Genomic DNA, 21,494 nt, shown 5'->3' on the forward strand with positions numbered 1-21,494 from the left:
TCACTATGGGGCTATTCATAAATTACGTCATTTCAAATTAGGGGGGGTCTGGACGTCGGTTGATGGTAGCAACACGTAGGAGGAAACGGGGTCATTCGAAGCACGATTTTTGGATGATCAAAAATCGTCAAAAATAGATGACGTAATTTATGGACAGCCCCTATGACAAAAGGTACAAAATGGTTCATAACATTATTAATCATACATAAATTCAAATCTTCGACCGTACATGGATGAACTTTTCGTCTAAGTAATATAACCTACTTGAATGATATTAGAGTTAGACTAAGCTAAGTCTGCAGCGATTTTAACAGCACGAACTGTGCAAGTGTTATTTTAAACGCCATACTATGAAATTATGTAAGAAATAGCTTGGTCTAACTCTAGTGGCGCTGCCTCATTTTGGTGCTACCAAGTGCAATAGAGTTTAGACAGTGTCTACCCACTTAAAAAGTCAGCCATATTGCCCCCAAAAGAAACCGTTACAGCGTCCGCTATCACCTCTTGACCCGCGCTTATTATCTCAACTAAATATAAACGTTAACGGTCAATAAATGTATCCCTACATATATGCCTAATTTATTTATAGTACAGTCGAGTCGCCATCAGATATATCGGAGCGGCCAACGCGCTCACAATCACAAATATCTGAACAACCTATTGTCAAGGCGCTTTAGAGTGCGTGTTCAGATATTTTTGAGCACCTCGGGCGCTCCGATATGTCTGATGGCGACTGTAACTACTTACCTACTTATCCGGCGATACTTTTTCCAACCACATGAGATAAGTGATAGACCAATAATACTTATAGCAAACTAGCGACCCGCCCTGGCTTCGCACGGGTTAACAAATTATAGGTACATGAACCTTCCTCTTGAATCACTCTATCTATTTAAAAACCGCATCAAAATCCGTTGCGTAGTTTTAAAGATCCAAGTACATATACATAGGGACAGACAGCCGGAAGCGACTTTGTTTTATACTATGTAGTGATACAATTTCACCCGTCTCCACTCAGGGGCGTATTTACCCTAGGGCCATCCGGGCCATGGCCCGGGGCGCCAACCCTCAGGGGCGGCATGGGGCGGCGTATGCCGCCCCTAGCGAACTGCATTTTGTTTTTCTTCCTTGACTTTTGGGGCGGCGAAACGTATTGGCCCGGGGCGCCAAATTTCAAAATACGCCCCTGTCTCCACTGCCACGCTTATTTTAAACAAAAACGCTGATAATTATTTTTGGGATTTATTATTTAAATATATTGTACTGCATAACTAAAACATACAACACATTCCAAAGATACCTAAGTAAATAAATTAATTTTGGAATAAATATTGATAAATAATGAGTTAACATAACACAGAAAACTATAATAAAAACAGTCCGTATTTTGTCGTGTAATTTATCTCTTTTACACAAAAGTTCGATGGGATATTAGCTTGGTACTGGAAGTGGATCGATGCTATGCGAGCCGGTCTAGTTTTTATTCCAAAATTGGATGCGTTTGAAGCGCGTTTTCTTGCAAACTTTTTTATTATATTATCTTCTACAATGTGGTGGATACGGCGGCCGCTGTCTTCCAAACGGCGGATACATATACGGATACGGGTACGGATAAAAATAGAATCTTTCTTGTAAACAATCATCACAAGTCTGGCAATTATGTCCCTTCCATTGCTTAAATCTTTGCCGGCAGTGACACCTCTCCTCGCCTTCGTCAGCCTCTTCTGCGTCCATGTCCAGTCTCCTAGCTGGAACTCTTTCTTTTTCCATCTGCCGACGTTCTCTTATATTATGAGGTGGTGGATTGCTTCGTTGGATTGGAGTTGAATAAAAGGCTGGTTGGTTGCTTATTTCTGGTGAAGGCGCGTTTGGAGCTAATCTAGCTCTCTGTGATGATGAGGGTTCTCTGCTGGCCGCTTCTGTCATCCTATCGGTTGGAGTGTGACGTGAAGGCTGGCCACTTGGTACTTGTAATCCTGCTCGTATATGAGACAAGTGATGGGCGCTCATGCTTTGTGCCGCCTGAATTTCATCCAGATCAGTTCGATCTCGAGCTGGAGACATTCTTATAGAAGGTTGGTTCTGGGTCGGTTGCCGAACGGATCTGTTCCGATTTCCCAAAGACTCGTTCGGTCGTTGTTGACTTACTATTGACACAAATGGATTTGGTCCATCAACTTGTTGTTGCTGATGTGGACGAGGAGCTTCGTGAATTTGAATTGATACATCAAATGGTCCTCCCTGTCGCATACTATGATCAGTTTCAACACTATCTTCCAGTAATCCTTGTCGCATACTAGGATCAATATTTGATCCTATTTTTGATCTTCTCGAGGAACGAGAATTATCGGGAATGAACGCCGCAGGTTGTGGTTGCATGAATTCATTTGGAGGAAATGAATGGAAAGAAGGCTGAATTTCACCTGGTTGGCTAGGCATTGACATAAATCCTTGTGGCTCCCTGTGTCCGTAGCTTGTCATTGGTATAAATCCTTGGGCTGCAGATCTTTTTGCTTGTGATATATTTGGATCTATTTGAGATCGACGTGAGAATGCAGGTGGTTCTCTAGGGAAACTCTGCCGAGGAGGCAACATTTGGGGTGGACCATAATCTTGCATCGATACGAAACCTGATGCTTCCTCTGGCGGCATCCATCCTACACCCCGTGATTGATTGAATTGTCCCGTCATTCTTGGAGCTTGACGAGCTGCTCCAGACATACTACTTCCAAGTAACGATTGGAACTGGCTGTCTGGTGGAACGTTCGGCATTGCTGCTGCACTTTCGTAGAACCCTGGTGATTGTGTGCCCGGGCGAGGCGGCATTGGGTATCCCATCTCATCAGGATATTGGTATCTTTCTTCCGAACCTCGCCGAGAATAACCGAATGAACCTCCTCGAGCGCTGTCATTGAATTGCCACGGTGGGGGATCAGAATGTTGCGCTTGATCATATGAATGGCGAAAATCTGGTGGCATAGGCGAGCCTCGGCCATAACCAGCCTGTGGTTCGATCATAGAAGAACACGGCACGCCATCTTTAAACATGGCTCTGTATTGAGCGTCTTGATCGTCGTCCAAGTCCCATTCGCCTGGCTGCTCAATTCTAGTGGAGCATAGGGGAGGATTTTGGAAAAGGCTTTTATATTGAGCATCTTCGTCGCCTTTGAATGCCCATTTATCCTCAGGCGAGTAAATATCTGATGCTGGAGATCCGAAAGTATAATCACTTCTGTTTAGTAATCGACTCCCATCTTGGAATGCTACCGATTTTCTTTTACCGGCAGGCCCATGTCTGTTCTTTAATCTATTGGTAAGCTCGTCAACCATCTTGTTGATGTTTAAATCTTGATCTTTTTCAAGTGGAACCATATCCAGAAAGTAAGAAATCTCATGTCTTACTTGGGTATCTCCGCAACAATCGGAAATGTTTACTCTTTTTCTCATTTCATGTATTTTTTTCGTCAATGAATCCCTTAATCTTTCACGTTGACGCTGTTCATTACTATCGTCGTTCTTAATTATTGGTAAATCTTTCATCCACTGCTCAATTTCAAGTCCTAGAAGAATTTCATCAGCATTTTCCTTTATTTCGTCTTCTGTCGGCAAGGGTACTTTATTAAGTTTTTGAAAGATATCGCTTTCTTTATAGACACCGTAAAGTTGTTCCATTTCTTTGCCATGAGCTTTCTTAAAATCATCCATGGACGCCTGGATCGCTTTCAATAACTTGTTTTGATACGCTTTTTCTATCATTTTATTGGTCTCCTTATAATCTTTTTGCGTCAAGTAATCGTGTAGAGTGCAGTACTTTAGCATTTCTTCAAATATTTTCGTTGGAGGCTCGCGGTCTAATCTGACGATTTTTCTTAATTTCTGTTCTTTCAATAGTTCAGCTTTCTGGGCGACCATTTCCTTATAATTATCAGGTGTTTCTATCTCTTTAATCAAATCATTCATATCTGATATCTTATCGAGGAGTTGCGATTTAAGGGCGTACTTTTTTTCTTGTAACTCTGGTGATTCCGGTAAACAATCTAATAATCCATCTATTTCTTTCCCTAATACATCTTCATAGTAAAATTTGTTCTGAAATACCGCCGGTTGCGTTTTTAATTTCGTTATCATTTTCCAAATGCCATTTAAAATGCCTAATCTAGATTTTCCTGCTACTTCAATCTCGTCGCAAGTATTGGCAGGAATCGGTATTTGTTGGCACCAGTTCTTGAGGTATTCTTTAAATTCTTCGTGTACCCGTTCGAGTAGTGGTTGTCCAGGCGGTGGCGGAGTGAACACTGGTTGTGGTCGCCACTCAGCCATAAGTTGGGCAGCCGCACTGGATGGCTTACCTGAATGAGGAGGTACTGGAGTCACTAGCCCTGAGGGTCCTGGTTCAGGATTAATATTTTTAGCACCATCATTTTTATTTTGCGCTTCATTAACACTATCGCAAGAGACAAAAACTTTAGAAGCGTTGCTTGAATCTTGTGTTTTATTAAACTTCTTCTCACTCTTTGAACTATTTCGTCTCGATGGTATATCTTCCTTATCTATTTCTTCTCTTAATTTGTCTCTTTTATTATGTTTGTTATTGGTAATCTTATGTATTATGTAGCTTGTGAGTAAAGAATCGTTTTGATGTTTCTTTCGTGTTACGTTTACCTTTGACGTATTTACGTCATCTTTGGTAATGCTAATAGAAATACCAGGTACGGAAATACGGTCTTTGCAGCGTATACCGCTATAGGATTTATGCAAATCATCTTGAGATCTACTTGATACAAAACTATCTTGGCTAGAGTGTTCTTCTTTGTATATACTGTTAGATGGGCCCACACTATTATAAATAACATTTTCGGTATTTATTTTACGTGCATTAAAACTGTTAAGAATATGGGTGTATGTTCTTTTAATTTTCAATTCGTCTTTTGTTTCTTGAGAGTTCTCTTGATTTTCTATGCTGTATTTTGGAAAATCAGAATTGTTATTGGTAATTGTGCGACTTAGATTAGGTTTATTAGACTGATTAACTGGAGGTGATTTTGGATCTTTTTGTTTTCTTGTATCATTTTTCTTGTTTTTTAATAGAGATACACTATCTATCACAATATATGAAGGTGCTGAACTTAATGACTCTCTACCGTTATGTATACCAGAATCCGATCTAGAATTATGCACACTATCTTTACTAGTATCAGTAGAAGTACCAGGTTCACAGTGAGCCTTTTTACAACATATATAACTGCTAGATTTTTTTAATAGGTCTCGGGATCTGCTCAACATTGGTACTGGTATATTCCTTATCATTTCCATCAGTTCTACAGCATGATGTACAGTTTCCATATTCTCCCCACCGGCACACCTTTTCACCCATTTAAATATTAGATATTTTAAATGTTCGAGTTCATCTATATCTGAGGTTATGTTTTTGTTAAACTCTAAATATTTTTGTCTCTCAACTATATCACTGGCTAAGTCAAGAACTACTGCTTGTCTAAAATCTCTATCTTCTGCTTTTAACATTGCTAAATCTGAAAGCCATTGGTCTATCTGCTGAGCAAGTTGTGTTTTGTATCGCATTAAATTTTCCTTGATATCCCTGTCCATGACCGAGACAATACTGTTTTGAGACATTTTTGTACCTGATGTTTTAGAAATATAATTTCTTGACAAATTTTGAACCATAAAAACAGTCAATGGCTGTGTACTGAAATTCGTTGCATGTCTTTTAGTAACCTTTTTTCTACTTTTCTCCGTTTGTTGAGGAAAAGCTTTTTCTGCCGCGGACTTATTAGTTGTATTATGAAGTGTAGTAGCTATTTCTTCTAATCCAATGTTATTCTTTACCGAATCTTTTAAAATATCGACTAAATCTACTATTGTTTGCTTCAAACCCGAATTCGGAACTTTTTGAGTCTGTAAACCTTCTGTAACTTCCTTGACTACAAAATCCTTAGTTCCTTTTTCAGTAACTTGATTCCGATGTAAATATGCATGGGATTCGTTACTAACATTACACGCGCTATTTATTGTTTTTGTTTCACTCAGTAAAACATCGCCTAATTTACACATCAAAGCGTCTGTAAGTTTGTTAAGGAAAGCTGTCTTATCACAAGCACTAACTTCAATTAGTACTTCATCGAGAATTCCCAAAATCTCTGTTCTCATCGACTGTTCACTGTAGCGTTTAGATTTTGCTAAATATTGTAATCTGTCAACAAAGGAATTTACATTTTGTTCCTTTTCCACTGGTTTGGATTTAACACCCTGTTTCTTTAGAGACACGTTATTCAACCATTCGTTTACAGCATATTTAAATTCGTTCTCATCAAAGTCTTCGAGCTTCATTGCACATTGGCTTTGAGTAGAGTTAATACGTTCCTTTTCATTAAGTTTAATACTTGATAGATCTATAAAATCTCTTTTTTTAGACTTTAAACAATCACCTATCTTCACCTTAATCTTCGGAGCTCCAGTCGTAGGTACTCCTTCTAACCTAAACTTTAAATTCTTCAACACAACATCTTGTATTTCTTTAATTGTAGGATCACTGGTGTCATCAAGCCAGGCTATGATCTCACTTTTGAAGTCCCTTTTCAGTCGAAAATCGTTAAGGCTCTTACTTTTTTTGGTAATGATTTGAACAGGTTCACATTTCGTAAGTTCTGTGTTGCTGGTGACGGTTTCTACGGATCTGCCTGGGAAGTAGAAGGTCTGGACAGATTTGGTGATGCGAGGGCTGGGCAGGTCGGGAGCTCGTGTGGATAGTTGCGAGGAGATTGGGGAAAGAGCGACCGCTATCTATAATAAAAGTTATAAAAGTAAGGTAAGGATTTAATGACGGGGAAATATTTAAATTATTTTATTTACTTATAATATTTTAATTACTTCTACTATTTTTTTAAGGATATACTTACTGTACGATTACTTATCCATAATGGATTTGTTTCAACCCCTAGCGAAGCCTTCGATCTCGGAATAGAGTTAGCTAAGGGGTTTACAAAGTTATCTGTTCCAGTTGCACATTTTGACGAGTGCGTGGGGGAGAGAGGGACAGCTATCTGCAAAAAGAATGGGAAAGAAATATTGGTTGCCAATATAGAGTTCCGTGCTGCCAATCATAAGGCTCTTTATTTGTTTCTAACTTGAGGTATTGCACGATAAAGACGTCCTAGCGTCTTGCTCTTGTCTCATTGCTGGCCTAACCAATTCCTAAATCTCAGAAAACGATCGAATTTGATAGATGACCTCTGACGGACAGTTGTTTAGGGCACTGTTTTACACTGCACTGCACTACTATGTATTATCGTGTATTTTTAAGATTTCATGATTTTCATGTAGAACTATCTGTAGTACATACTCTAGTAATGTACGAGTATGTAGGATGTACTAATAGAAAATATGCTTACTGTACGTCTGCTTGTGGACGATAATTTGGTATCTACTCCTAGCGAATTGGTTGCGATAGGCAAATTGTGTCCGGTTGTAAGTCTTGACGAGGGCGTAGGGGAGAGAGAGACATCTGCAATCTGTAAAAACAGTGGGAATGAAGGCAACGATATGCAGTGCTCTGCGACCTTCCTAAAGCTTTTGATTGTGTAAAGTCTATTTTTTTTATTCGGTAGACTGAAATGACAGTTAATAGTATGGACATGAAATGTCATTTCATACTATTAACTGTCATTTCAGTCTACCGAATAAAAAAATAGACTTTAGATGACAGTATTCACCCAGAGCATAGACTAGGAATCCTCTAGACGGAGTTTAGAGCAATTATTTCATGAAACCGATGCTGTCAAAAATACGGGGGTGCGGGGGACGAGGTGAGCGAGTCCCGTGCCGTGATTGGTCCGTTCAAAGACACGGACGAATCACGGCACGGGATTGACTCGAAGATGGAGTAAAACTACCGTATAAGTGGCAGAGGGGGTAGCGTTACTATGCTTAATCTAGAGCAGCGGTCGTTAACCCGCGGCCCGCGGGCCGCATGCGGCCCGTGAACCTGTCAGTTGCGGCCCGCGAGCCTCCCTGGCTATTTTTTATGGAATATTGACAAACGACAATGTCTGATAAAGTCACGAATATTGACAAAATGCGGCCCGCGTCAATTTCGTTAACTACTATGTAGCCCTTGGCTGCTAAAAGGTTGCCGACCGCTGGTCTAGAGGATGTCTTGTCTGTGACCCAGAGAGAGAAATCAAACAGTACCTATATTATAAAAATAACAAACTAGCTCATATATTTAGTCTATGTCCCACTGCTGGGCACAGGCGCCACTCAAAAGATATATTAAAATAAATCGACCCCAAATAGCGATGGCGGTGGGAGTACCTCAAGGATCAATTTTAAGCCCATTTCTATTCCTAGTGTATGTCTATGACCTGGCCCCGTAGACAACATGCCAATATGCTATAAGTATAAGAAACAAAATAATGCTTACTGTACGTTTGCTTGGAGTGGGTAATGGTTTGGCTTCCACCCCTAGTGAGGCAGTGGGGACGACGGCTGAAAACAAGTGAATAGGTTATTATTATTATTATTTATTTAATTAATAAAGTACAGTGATATTCTTAATTATAATCATAGCCCCGCAAAACTCAACAATGAGTTTGACTGTGGGGTCATCAGTCTCTGGTTAATATGTAACTTAATGTAACTTAAAGTAGGTAAATTAATTACTACATTGTGTCATGGTAATGTTTTTTTAACATAGATTTCAATTTGGACTTCTTGTTTTCGCGTCTTATAGCTTCAGGCAAACTATTGAGTAAGGATAGTTTGCCTGTAGTCACAGCCTTTGTGATGTATGTATGATTAACTGGTGTTAAGGAATCCGCTGAGTTAGACTCTTGGTAGCTATGGTTATTGATCGCGAGTAAGTATTTATGTTTTAAACTAACTGGTAAAATATTGCAAATTTTAAATAGTAGTCTGTAGTTTTAAACTAACTGGTAAAAAATATTGCAAATTTTAAATAGTAGTCTGTAGTTACCTTTATAGTCTCGTAAGTCCCCGTGTACTTATACAAGTACAATTTTAATTCGAGTTTTGAACTCATGTAGAAAGTTCCAAATTCATAAGCATAGTTTGCTTTTTTTAACTCACTCAATATATTTTCTCTCTCTGCACCAATTGAAGGCATCTCTGTTTGGCCCTATGGTTGACTAGTAGAGAATGCCATTTGGCATTAAGTCCGCCATTTGTACATTGTTGTATATATTTTGTGCAATAAAGTTTAAATAAATAAGCGCCTAGAATTTGCCCTGGGTCTTACGAGGATCAGCGGGCGCAGCATGGTTCCATTTTTATCGCATGTCACTATGCCCGTCACTTTCGCACTTACATGCTTGTTAGAAAGTGTCAGGCATGGTGACAAGCGATACAAAAGCGACCGTGCTACCGCCGCAGAAAGAGTGGCGCATTTTATACGCTCTTATAATATTGGTATGTAATTAATATTTACCTTGTACTGTGGTATTCACTGGGTAGCTCTGAAACATCAACGTGACACATTAAGGTTGTGTAAGGCAGTTGTCCCACCAAGAGCGAGTAAGCGATTAGCTATCGGCGATTTTCTCGCCCAAGAAACGAACAAAAGATAGGGATCCTGTGTTAGTAAAAGAGATACATATATTTAAAGTTCATCGCTGGCTGTTCACACTGCCGGCGAGAACACTCGCTCTACTAGTTTGTCGCCGAGATAAGAGCGATGAGATAAAACTAGCTCAGCGGTACTCGCTCGGCGATGCTCGCTTGGTAGTTTAACTCAAGCTGCGAGACCAATCTGCGACGTCTGCGTGTTCGGCTGCACTGTCCGAGCGAGTGAAGCGAGTAATAGCCCGTCGCACTCGAACACTCGCCTAACTATTGAAGCTAACACTCGCTTCTCGCCGCTCGCCCACTCGTTTCTAGTTTATCGTTCTACTCGCTTATAGCTCATCGCTTGCGGTGGGACAACTGCCTAATGGACTGCAGGATAGCTACTCAGAAGGATAAATACGGGAGAGTATTTACAATATAATTATTTACCGAATTATTGACGTTGAATTATAATACAATTTATATTCAACATTTATAGTCAACGAATCGAATAGGTAGTGTGAGATTTGTCCTTTTTTGAATTAAATTAAAACAAAATTGCATCACGCAACAGTAGCAACCAATATGAGGAAACTACTCAAAATTTATTTTACCACTCTTGTGATAAAATGCAACTTTCTCATCAGGTTTCGAAGAATAAAGAGAGCCTTTACGAGCTGTTGTGGTGAAAATATAATTATTTTTAGAAAATATAGTTATTGGTTCCGTGACAGACAAACGGACAGTGGAGTCTCAGTATAACAGGGTCCCGTTTTTACCCTTTGGGTACGGAACCCTAAAAAGGTTTCGTTCCACTCACAAACTCCTGTGCAGGCTGCGACTCCTCGTGTTCAGTCTCCGAGGTCTCCGGTATGGGCGTGTCGCATTCATGGTCGATGCCATCGAGGTATGATAGCGTAATGTGTGTGCGTCTGCGAATATACCAAATAATAGGGAACATTACGCGAAACTCTGCGTAGGGGGCGCCACTACCACAATTACTCACAATCTGAGGGTCTACCGCAAACGAGAGAGTCGAAATTTTGTTATACAACCTCTCTGTCACTGTCAAGTTGAACTACCTACTGTCAAAGAGAATTGATTGTAATAGAGAGGTAAAGTCTGTGAATAAACGTGCCCCTTATTTTTACATCCTTAAACAGATGGCGCTGTAGTGCGCCATATGTTTTACGATCACTGAATTATCAAACGTCAACTTTTGACAATCCGAGTTACCGCAAAATATATGGAGCAGCGCCATCTCGTTTACATGTCAAATTTGAAGCACGAAACTGTCTTCTATTTTTTACGCATCTTACTCAATCAATGTTTTCGGGCGGAAAAACGTCCGCCTGAGCGTCCCAGGTACCGCTGGAGTGACGAAGCCCTAAAAGACCTGTCCGCCCTCGGAATACCCAAATGGCGTGAAGTGGCGCAGGATAGGGCAGAGTGGCGCTCTCTTGTGTCAGAGGCCAGGATCCTTATTGGGTCCCTGAGCCAGTGATGTGTGTGTGTGTACCAGGGATGTTGCGAACATCCGCATCCGCATCCGCAACCGCGGAACTTCCGCATTATTTTCAACATCCGCATCTGCATCCGCATCCGCATAAAATCGATGCGGAGCTTATGCGGATGCGGATGTCGAACAAGTCGGTACAGGAACGTCTTAGCGGCGGCGTAAGTGCTAGGTAATTTCGTCATTACCTATAACGAACTCGTCTAGATCCAGAAAAGTCGGCTAAGTTACTGTTTATTAAATATAACGCACCTATATTATTGCTCAAATACTAAATGTTTCGTTATTTTTAAATAAAAAAATACAAAAAAATATATTTGACGTTTTATAAGTGTACCTAATCTTGACATCCGCGGATGTGAGCCTTTAAATATCCGCATCCGCGGATGTCAAAAAATCTGCATCCGCAACACCCCTGGACTGTGTACTCAATCAATGTATCTTTGCTACCGTAGACTTACATAGGAAGATATAGTGTTGAGACTTTTCCGGAGCCTCCTGCTCATCTCCCGGACCTGCCTGATGTCGCCGTGCCTCGCGAAGGCTTGCTTGCTAGCCTCTCTGCAAGACAAATTCTAGTCACCGTAGTACCAACCAACTATAGTCCAAAATAACACGAATATCTTCGTTCAGGTTCCATTTTTATCGACTATCACTAGGCCCGTCACTTTCGCACTTACATAATTGTTAGAACGTGACAGGCATGGTGACAAACGATAAAAATGCGACCGTGCTTCTAGGGCAGGAGCCCGTTTCTCAAAAGCTTGTAACTTGTAATACAAGTGGAAGTCCCTTTCGAACAAAAGCTGTCAAAAAGCATCAAAAAGTGAAATCAGCTTGTATTATAAGTTACAGGCAAAAACCACTTGTGGACCATAGTACAGGGGCCTATTTCTCGAACGGTATTAATTAGTCTAATATTATTAGTGTGTTGCCATAGTAACCTATACGATTTGACAGTTCGTGTACTAATAATAATAATAATTACCTAGTCCAATACCATTCGAGAAATGGGCCCCAGGGGCCCGTTTCTCAAAAGCTTGTAACTTTGTTTGTAATACAAGCGGATGTCACTTTTTGACAGCATTTGTTAGAAAGGGACTTCCACTTGTATTACAAGTTACAAGCTTTTGAGAAACGGGCCCTAGGACTGCAGTTGAGTGGTTACGATAGTAAATGTCAGGGAACATTTAAAGATTACCTCAAATGACTTAAATCATTCCTCCTGTCTCTAGTCGGGTCTTCTTCGGGAGCCCTAGGTCTGTATTTGTAGGTCTCTTCATAGGTCTTGATGGGGCGGACGGGCTCCCGCTGCGGGGACTGGCGGGGGGAACGGGCTAAAAATTGGAAAAATAAGTTTATTGACATAACTTTATTGGCGCCAAAAGTAGTAGTGTCAGCATAAGTAGATATGTTTGGTCCTTTATATCCAATAGGTAACTAGCCTCGGGAGCCGAGCGTTCGGGAGAGACGGACGGATACTTTCGGAGCGACCCCTTGAAGACACTACAACTAACTTACAGGTCCTCGGCATGGCGTAGGTGACCAGGCGCTCAAACACTTCAGCAGAGCGATCGGGAGAGACGGACGGATACTTTCGGAGCGACCTCTCAAACGTGTCTGAGTAGCGGGACACGCGTGGAGCGTACACTTCACCTGTAACACACAGATTAAATTGACTAACAAAACTCAAACCTAACTAGTCTGCCTATTGACTAGTCTGGCAAACCAATTTCAGGTAGCTGATATAGATATATAACAAACTATAGCGACCCGCCCCGGCTTCGCACGGGTTAACAAATTAATATAGGTACATAAACCTCCTCCTCCATAAAACTTCCTCTTGAATCACTCTATCTATTAAAATAATCGCATCAAAATCGGTTGCGTAGTTTTAAAGATTTAAGCATACATACAGACAGACAGACAGCGGGAAGCGACCTTTTTAGGGTTCCGTAGCCAAATGGCAAAAAACGGAACCCTTATAGATTCGTCATGTCTGTCTGTCTGTCTGTCTGTCTGTCTGTCTGTCTGTCTGTCTGTCCGTCTGTCTGTCCGTCCGTATGTCACAGCCACTTTTCTCCGAAACTATAAGAACTATACTGTTGAAACTTGGTAAGTAGATGTATTCTGTGAACCGCATTAAGATTTTCACACAAAAATAGAAAAAAAAACAATAAATTTTTGGGGTTCCCCATACGTCGAACTGAAACTCAAAAATTTTTTTTTCATCAAACCCATACGTGTGGGGTATCTATGGATAGGTCTTCAAAAATGATATTGAGGTTTCTAATATCATTTTTTTCTAAACTGAATAGTTTGCGCGAGAGACACTTCCAAAGTGGTAAAATGTGTGTGTGTCCCCCCTGTAACTTCTAAAATAAGAGAATGATAAAACTAAAAAAAATATATGATGTACATTACCATGTAAACTTCCACCGAAAATTGGTTTGAACGAGATCTAGTAAGTAGTTTTTTTTTTATACGTCTTAAATCGCCTAAATACGGAACCCTTCATGGGCGAGTCCGACTCGCACTTGGCCGCTTTTTTTATACCATGTATAGTTCGTTTTTTTTAGCATTAGAAAGAACTTGAAAGAAGGTAAGCGATCTTGACATGTCTTTTAATTGAAAAACGCTTTTTAAAAATCAGTAACTATTACTTATGAAAGCAGAAGAATATAAATGATCGTATTAGATTCATACATAATTGTTACATATTTACCGTAACTTATTTTTAAAATGTGTTTTTCAATTAAAAGACACATCAAGATTGTTTACCTTATTTCTAATGCTAAAAAAAACGAACTATAGTTATGTGAAATTTCAGGATTCCGAGACCCGGAGTGTGACATAAATTTCTCGAAAATTTCAGGAAAATTTCTCAGGAAACAAAGGGTACTTTCATTTTGGAAAAGGATTATTTTTATTCCCATACAAAAATATGAGGATTTTCTGAAATTTTACCATGTGGAAATTTCTCAATTTTAGAATGTTTCTGACGGCACATATATGTACAGATATATTCCAGGTTCAAGAGTGGATCCAGGAGGGGGAGTGGGGGTCATGTAAACTTTCATATTCTTAACGTATTCTCGATTATCCTCATTGTAATAAAAATAATATAAATCAGTAAATCGAGAAATTTTATTTCTGTTTCTGTTGTTCCTCGTGTTCAGCGCTTATCGCTGTTTTATTCAACATTATAATGCAATATAAAATATATTGGCAGTCGATAGTAAATCAGTAACCGCGAGGCCTTTTCTACGGAAATATTAAGAAAAACCGTATAGGTATTCAAAGATTTAAAATCATCTAAGAATCAAATACGGAATTCGAAGACGATTCGCGCATGAACTTTCTCAAGAAGCATAACCAAAGATTGTTCCAGAAAGATAATGAAACTCGCTATTACAGTGTCAGTGCTTTTAAGTGTTACGTTCGCTTCAGACCCTCTACGAGTCTACAAAGGGAAACCCGACTCAGAAAACGAATTCCCTTTCATTGTGCTGCTTTACTCAACATTGATTCCACAGTTTACTTTTAGAATGTGCACTGGAAGTCTAATTGCTGAAGACTGGGTGATCACAGCCGCGCACTGCTTCATCACGGATTTGAAATTGGCTGTAAGATATGGAGATTTTACTTTACCACCAAATGATACATCATTAAATTCGGATATAATAAAAACATTCGCTCCACCGACGTACAATTTTCCGGCGATGACTGACGCAGGATTCCAGATGGGGCCAGCAGATGACATAGGATTGGTTTTAGTTGAGAAAATCCCAAACAAACATGCGAAACTATTAGCGGTAGACTATAAGGCTTTATTCGGTTTGCCAGTGAAATTCGCCGGTTTTGGAAGAACGAGTGGTAGTATATTTGAAAAGTTTTCTTTGAATAAAACGGTACAGCTCGCTGGGACGCCTCTACAAATTGGTGAAGGTATTGTATTGCCTTGCTATAACATTGACAACGTTGGTCCGGTGGTGTGTGTTGCAGCGAAGTGCTCGAACAAACAGCAAATGGCCCTTCAAGGCGATTCTGGGGGGCCACTAGTGCTCAATGGTAATATAATTGGCATCACCAAAGGAGGATATACTCAGCATGTCTCTTTGAGTGGAGCATTCACTCCTGTTAGTATTTATTTGCAATGGATAAAAGAGGTCATGAATTCGAACGGGCCTCCGGTCCTAAGGTCGCGGGTTCGAATGCCGTCTCGCATCACTAGGTTTCATGAAATATTTGTACCAAATCTCCTCGGATAACTAATCGCTAGCAAAACATCGTGAGGAACCCGGACTAATAACCGGACGGAGAGCAAACTCCCGGCTTCCCAAGTGGAGTGTCAAAGTGCTAGAAATGTAAGGAAGACTCGAAGTATTCTAATGGCCGTCAAAGCATCAAAGCTGGGTGATCAATGTGACCATCCTTCCCTTCCTCACTATACAATCGAAACAATATCGAGATGCTGATGCATGCAGCAAGAGACAAGGCAGAAGATCTAAGGTCCGTAGACGAACGATGATAAACTACATATGAAGACTGCCTGTAAAGTTTAGATGCTTGGAGAGACTTTTGAATTAAAAATATTGGCACTTACTAGGTTTTATTAAATAAAAATAAAATCTTACATACTGACGATGTAGCTGTAGATTTTAGATGGCTTCATGGCTACAGAAGAGCAAGAAAGCCAATGTTACGGGAGTCACACCTACTTTACGTACCTCTGTTTAGCCAGAGGGACTACCGAGAAAACCGAAATTCCCAAATTGCGGGGATCTTTCTCTTTTACTCCAATGAAGGCGTAACTAGAGTGACAGAGAAAAATGCCCGCAATTTGCGAACTTCGATTTTTGCGGTTATAGCTCACATCAGTTCAGTCCTCCACATTAACTGGTAGCCTTGACAGGCACACATACCATACCAACTCCCAAATCCCCCTCCCACCCCCTTGGAAGTCAGACCCTAAAAATATAGTTTCCGTACCTCTGTTGGGCCAGTTCATTCCTCCACCTCGGTAGCTGGTAGATTTGACAGGCACGCTGCCTGTCTCCCCGCTCCCTCTGCCACCCACTTGAAAGTTGTCACACCCTAAGTACACAAAGGCTAGTTACGGAGGGTTTAGGAGAGCGTCTAGATCGTGGTCTGTCTTTTGAGCTAAGTAAAGAACTGGTCTAGTTTTTGCGCGCGGCCCCAGCAATATTTTGCGAGGCCCTGGACGACTGTCCTGCTTGCCACCCGCATCACAAATCGCAATTCGAGAAACTTCTATTCGCCAACTCTATCGGTCTTGCTGAATTGGATTGATACAGATGAAGATAGCTGTTCAAGAACAAAAGGTATCATTCTATTTTTGTTGTGTCTATGGCCACAAGTTGCTGGCAACACTTTTTTCTTCTTCTTCAACAATCACTGTACGGCTACAAACTAATTTGTGTTTTTATAACAATAAACGTTTAAAATGTTCATTCCGTGTATTATTTCTAATACAATACTTTAATTCAGATTTGAAAACCTGTGTAATATTTCTCCTTTCGAAGGTTTCAATGTAGTCCAGACACATCTGCATGTGATCGATGCGGCAAGAAATGCCTATCGGGCCTTGGTCTATACTTTAAAGTCACCGCAGTCGATGTAGCCTGTAGACTACCTCCTCAAAATACCTGTTTAGTCGCTGCAACTATCATCTGCAAAGATGCTGTGGCCATTGGGTTGCCAGATGGTCGGGATTTGGCGGGATTCTCCCGATTTTTAGCATGTGTTCCCGATTCCCGAACAAGTGCAAATTGTCCCGAAAAACAGGTTCACGTTATAAAACAATAATTCCAAGTTCCGAACTGCCGTCGAGCAAGCGCGCGGGGCGTGCGTGGCGAGAAATTGTGCGGTGAAGGAGCGATGGTTTTTTTTCCCGACTTAAGTCCCAAAATCCCGAAAAATTTATATTTTTTCCCGATAATAGCGCCTTTCGATCTGGCAACCCTATGTGGCCATGACGATGATGGTGGTTTCATGAAGTAGCATGTAATTTAAGTTGATTGCGGATATGAATTTAGGCTAACCAACTCCGTTAAAAGTGGAACTGACCATAGGCGACGTCAGGGCGCTGCGGTGGGAACTCTGAGGTCAGCGGTGGAGGCGAAGTTGGGACCATCTTACAGTGATGTACCTGGTAACATCATCAAGCCTTTAATGTAAGTAACTACTGGGTTTTCTAGGCACAGGCCTCCTATTATTACAAGCTTTTTTAGGGTTCCGTACCCAAAGGGTAAAAAGTAAAAACGGGACCCTATTACTAAGACTCCGCTGTCCGTCCGTCCGTCCGTCCGTCCGTCTGTCACCAGGCTGTATCTCACGAACCGTGATAGTTAGACAGTTGAAATTTTCACAGATATGTATTTCTGTTGCCGCTATAACAACAAATACTAAAAACAGAATAAAATAAAGATTTAAGTGGGGTTCCCATACAACAAACGTGATTTTTGACCAAAGTTAAGCAACGTCGGGCGGGGTTAGTACTTGGATGGATGACCGTTTTTTTGCTTGTTTTGCTCTATTTTTTGTTGGTCGAGTCCGACTCGCACTTGGCCGGTTTTTTTAAGTCGCCGTGTGTGTTTATGTGGGGGTCAAATCTTGGAAACTAAATTAGAACCACTTAAAGATTAAAGTCCAATTTAAGTTAATCAGCTTGTACACCTACACCTGTACGATATTTTATTTTTATATTTATCTGCACGATAATTTAAAGTTGGAATAGTTCTGGCATATTTCACAGGAAACAAAAACAACTTTCATAAGTTGCCAAAATTTATCCAAGTGGAAATTTCGAATTATTGAATATTTCCAACGGCACACCAGTAGTCAGCTAAGTATAATAAGTTAATAAGAAAGGCTAGTAAGTATATATACGTATATATGTTACCCTGTAGACGGTGGCATATTGCCCGTCGACAGCTTGCGTGGTGTTGTCGTTCTGGCCCATGTGACCCGAATAGCCTTTCATACGGCCCGGCTCAGGGTGCTGTGTATAAATGAAAACCAATAAGATTATATTAGATATTGGGGCACAGAATAAATAATAGTACTAGGTACAGAAGACTCACTCTCTAACAAAACGCGTCTGTTACGATCAGCACAGATATGGCCGCTAGGTGGCGGCAGCGCCACGCGCGGCTTTAGCCACCAAAATTGGTGTGGAACGGATGTACTTTCAGCTACCTGTAGCAAAGCGACGAAATCGCCTGATTGGGGCAAGAGAGACAGTTGTAGGGAATACTGTACTAGATAATATTAAGTGCTTCTTAGTGCCACCCCACACTAATAGGCAATAGCGTCTTTTGAGCGTCGGCGTCTAGTCGCTATGGAAAATGACGCCGCGGCGCAGTTGTGCCAACGTTGCGTCGAGCAGCAGCCATAGAGTTGACTAGACGCCGACGCTCGGGAGACGCTAGATAAGATAAGATAAACGATAGTTTATTCAAGTAGGCATAATTACAATGCGCTTGTGAACGTCAAATATAGCTACAGTGTGAAGTAGCCCTTAACAGTATGGACGTTCGATGGTATTATATTTTCTGGAGTTAAAAGGATACCTTGAAGTTGTTGGTATGCCGTCCGGCCTGAATACTGGCATCGTGGCTCGGCCCTGACCCGGTGTCCGCCGTCCTACCCTGATACTTGTCCGTTTTTGGCACTAGTTCTACCTAAAATATCAACATATAGCTGGTCAAGCAAATCTTGTCAGTAAAAAAAGGCGCGAAATTCAAATTTTCTATGGACAATATCACTTCGCGCCAACTTTTTTCAAATTTGCCGCCTTTTTCTACTGACTAGATCTGCTTGACCAAGTATAAATAATTTACAATACATAATAAAAATATAATCAGTTTTAGGACAGAGGAAATTATAAGTTTCTATAGTGTGTACTACCTCGGCTCTGTGCCTATGTCAGCCGCCCCGCCCTACGTAGACACTTGTCTGATTTTGATAGGTACTAATTACCTACTAATTAACCGTGCGAAGCCGGGGCGGGTCGCTAGTAAAGATAAAGATAAAAGATAGTTTAGTCAAGTAGGCATAAGTACAATGCGCTTAATGAACGTCAAATAAAGCTACACTGGCTCCAACCCTACACCTCTGCCCCGAGAAGATTTAAATCCCCCCTCAATTGGAGAATAGAGGAGGAGATAGTAAGATATATAAGGTATTACGAACCCGCAGATCAGCGTCGAGGAAGCTCTGTAGCATGGCCTGCATCAGCCGGTCCGCGTCCATATTAGACCTCTGGTATCACTCTGTTCTGCAACATTAAATGGGTTTTTAACGTTCCGTACCCAAAGGGTAATAAGTTTTTGGCAAAAATTTCATTTTTGGTACAAGCTTTTATCGCTGACTGTACTTTTCTTACGACAGACAACTAATACTCATCGCGACAATTCTAAAAACCCCTAACACAATTAAGGTAGGTTGCGTTGTTTCATCTCAAAGTTCCTATGGCCACCTCCTGTCTCCATCATCAGATCAGCTCGATGGTACCATAATATTGCATTGTCACCCGACTTACATGTGTATGCAAAATTTCACCTCAATCGGAAACCGGGAAGTGGATCAAATTTAACTTGCAAGATTTGATTACAGACCGACAGACAGACAACGGGACAGGTGAAAGTAAATAAAAGCTTGTAAAAACGGGACCCTATTAACTAAGACTCCACTGTCTGTCTGTCTGTCTGTCACCAGGCTGGCAGTATCTCATGAACCGTGGTAACTTTCTGTTGCCGCCACAACAACAAATAATAAAAAGTACGGAACCGTCGGTGGGCGAGTCGCTTACGTATGCTTTGTGATGCCAGGAGTTGGAGACAGAGAAAGGTTTTTTTTTATTTCCCAAGCAGCTATAGATAGCAGAAAATATTCGGCCCAGCGAAAAGATCTAATAACTTTTTATCACAAATAAAAAAAAACTACAGCTGAAGTAGGAGCTTTACGGAGTCTTAATTATGCAGCTGACATATATCTACTGTATTAGGTACTATCAGGCGTGGCTCACTCCGCGATGTCGTCGCTTTGCTACAGGTAGCTAAAAGTACATCCGTTCCGCCCCAATTTTGGGGAAAGCCATCATAAGCCGCGCGTGGCGCTGTCGCCACCTAGCGGCTATAGTGTGCTGGCGTAACAGACGCGTTTTGTTAGAGAGTGAGTCTTCTGTACTTAGTACTATTATTTATTCTGTGGTACTATATAGGTACAACAAGACTTAGTAATAATTAATTATTTACCATTAATTTAAGCCACCTTGAGACGTAATTGAACAGATCGGGTCGATAACAGTCCTGAATTTCGCTTTCTTCAAGCCTGGAAAATTATTAACTGAGAATGTGAGATGTTGCTGCATGCTGCTGAATTCTTTACAGAAGGTGACAGAAAAAATTCTTACAAAAACAGATTAAAAATAAAAAACCGGCCAAGTGCGAGTCGGACTCGCGCACGGAGGGTTCCGCACCATCAACAAAAAATAAAGCAAAAAAATCGTGTTTGTTGTATGGGAGCCCCCCTTAAATATTTATTTTATGAAGTTTGTGTTTAACCATATGACCGCCGTAGACTGATTATATAAATTATAAGACATAAAATCGGGCTCATTTCGCCTTGGTCTGATAAATAAGACGAAACCTCGTGTAAGTTCGTACCGCCGACACGAGCACCCTCGATGAAAAAGTCTATAGCGGTTAAACGGTTCAATTCTAAGCGATATTAGCGATAAAAAGGTTGAATTTAAAGGCGATTTATCCTCCTAAGTCCCCGCGTACAAATTTTTGTACATATTCCAAAAAATATTTTGAACTTTCATTAAGTACCTAACTAAGGGTTCCGAATTCAAAAACAAAATAAATGTTTTTGGGTCTTAGGAGGATAAAGGTATTTCTGTAGCGGTTATTCAGTTAAATTCTATAGCGATATTAGCGATAAAAAGATTAAATACTATAGCGGTTAAACAGTTAAATTCTATAGAGCTATATTAGCGATAAAAAGGGTAAATTATATAGTGATTAAAAGGTTAAATTTAGTAGATTCTCATGGTCTTGCCGCTTAGCACAGAACAATCAGTAGGACAAGAATCAACTAGGTAATACGGGTTAGAGGTTAACTCTGCCTTACGATACGACGACGGTAGATATATAAACTCACAACATGGCCCGTCATATGTTATGTTACACAGCGTGTTCTAAATTTCGGAGCACACCAAGGAATTTAAAAAGGTACCAATAAACAGACAGTGTCCAAATAATTACATGGAAAATTTAGAATTTTACGACGTCGCTAATTCTTGACAGTGAGATTTCACATAATTTGACAGAATATTATTGTCTTTAAAGTTATGTGATGAAGGCTAAGG

At 40.6% G+C, this 21,494-nt stretch overlaps 1 protein-coding gene across 1 annotated transcript; it reads right to left on the reverse strand.

The window, feature by feature from the left end:
* Positions 1-1,536: 1,536 nt before the first annotated feature.
* Positions 1,537-6,348, reverse strand: LOC134658987 (uncharacterized). The gene has a single exon (XM_063514594.1). It carries the CDS (start codon positions 6,346-6,348, stop codon positions 1,537-1,539), a length of 4,812 nt encoding a protein of 1,603 aa, XP_063370664.1.
* Positions 6,349-21,494: the final 15,146 nt, after the last annotated feature.

The sequence above is a fragment of the Cydia amplana genome, chromosome 24 (genome assembly GCF_948474715.1).
Source record: "Cydia amplana chromosome 24, ilCydAmpl1.1, whole genome shotgun sequence".
Lineage (NCBI taxonomy): Eukaryota > Metazoa > Arthropoda > Insecta > Lepidoptera > Tortricidae > Cydia > Cydia amplana.

Coding starts and splice junctions, on each gene's coding strand:
- LOC134658987 (XM_063514594.1), bottom strand. CDS start 6,348: ATGAAGCTCGAAGACTTTGATGAGAACGAATTTAAATATGCTGTAAAC.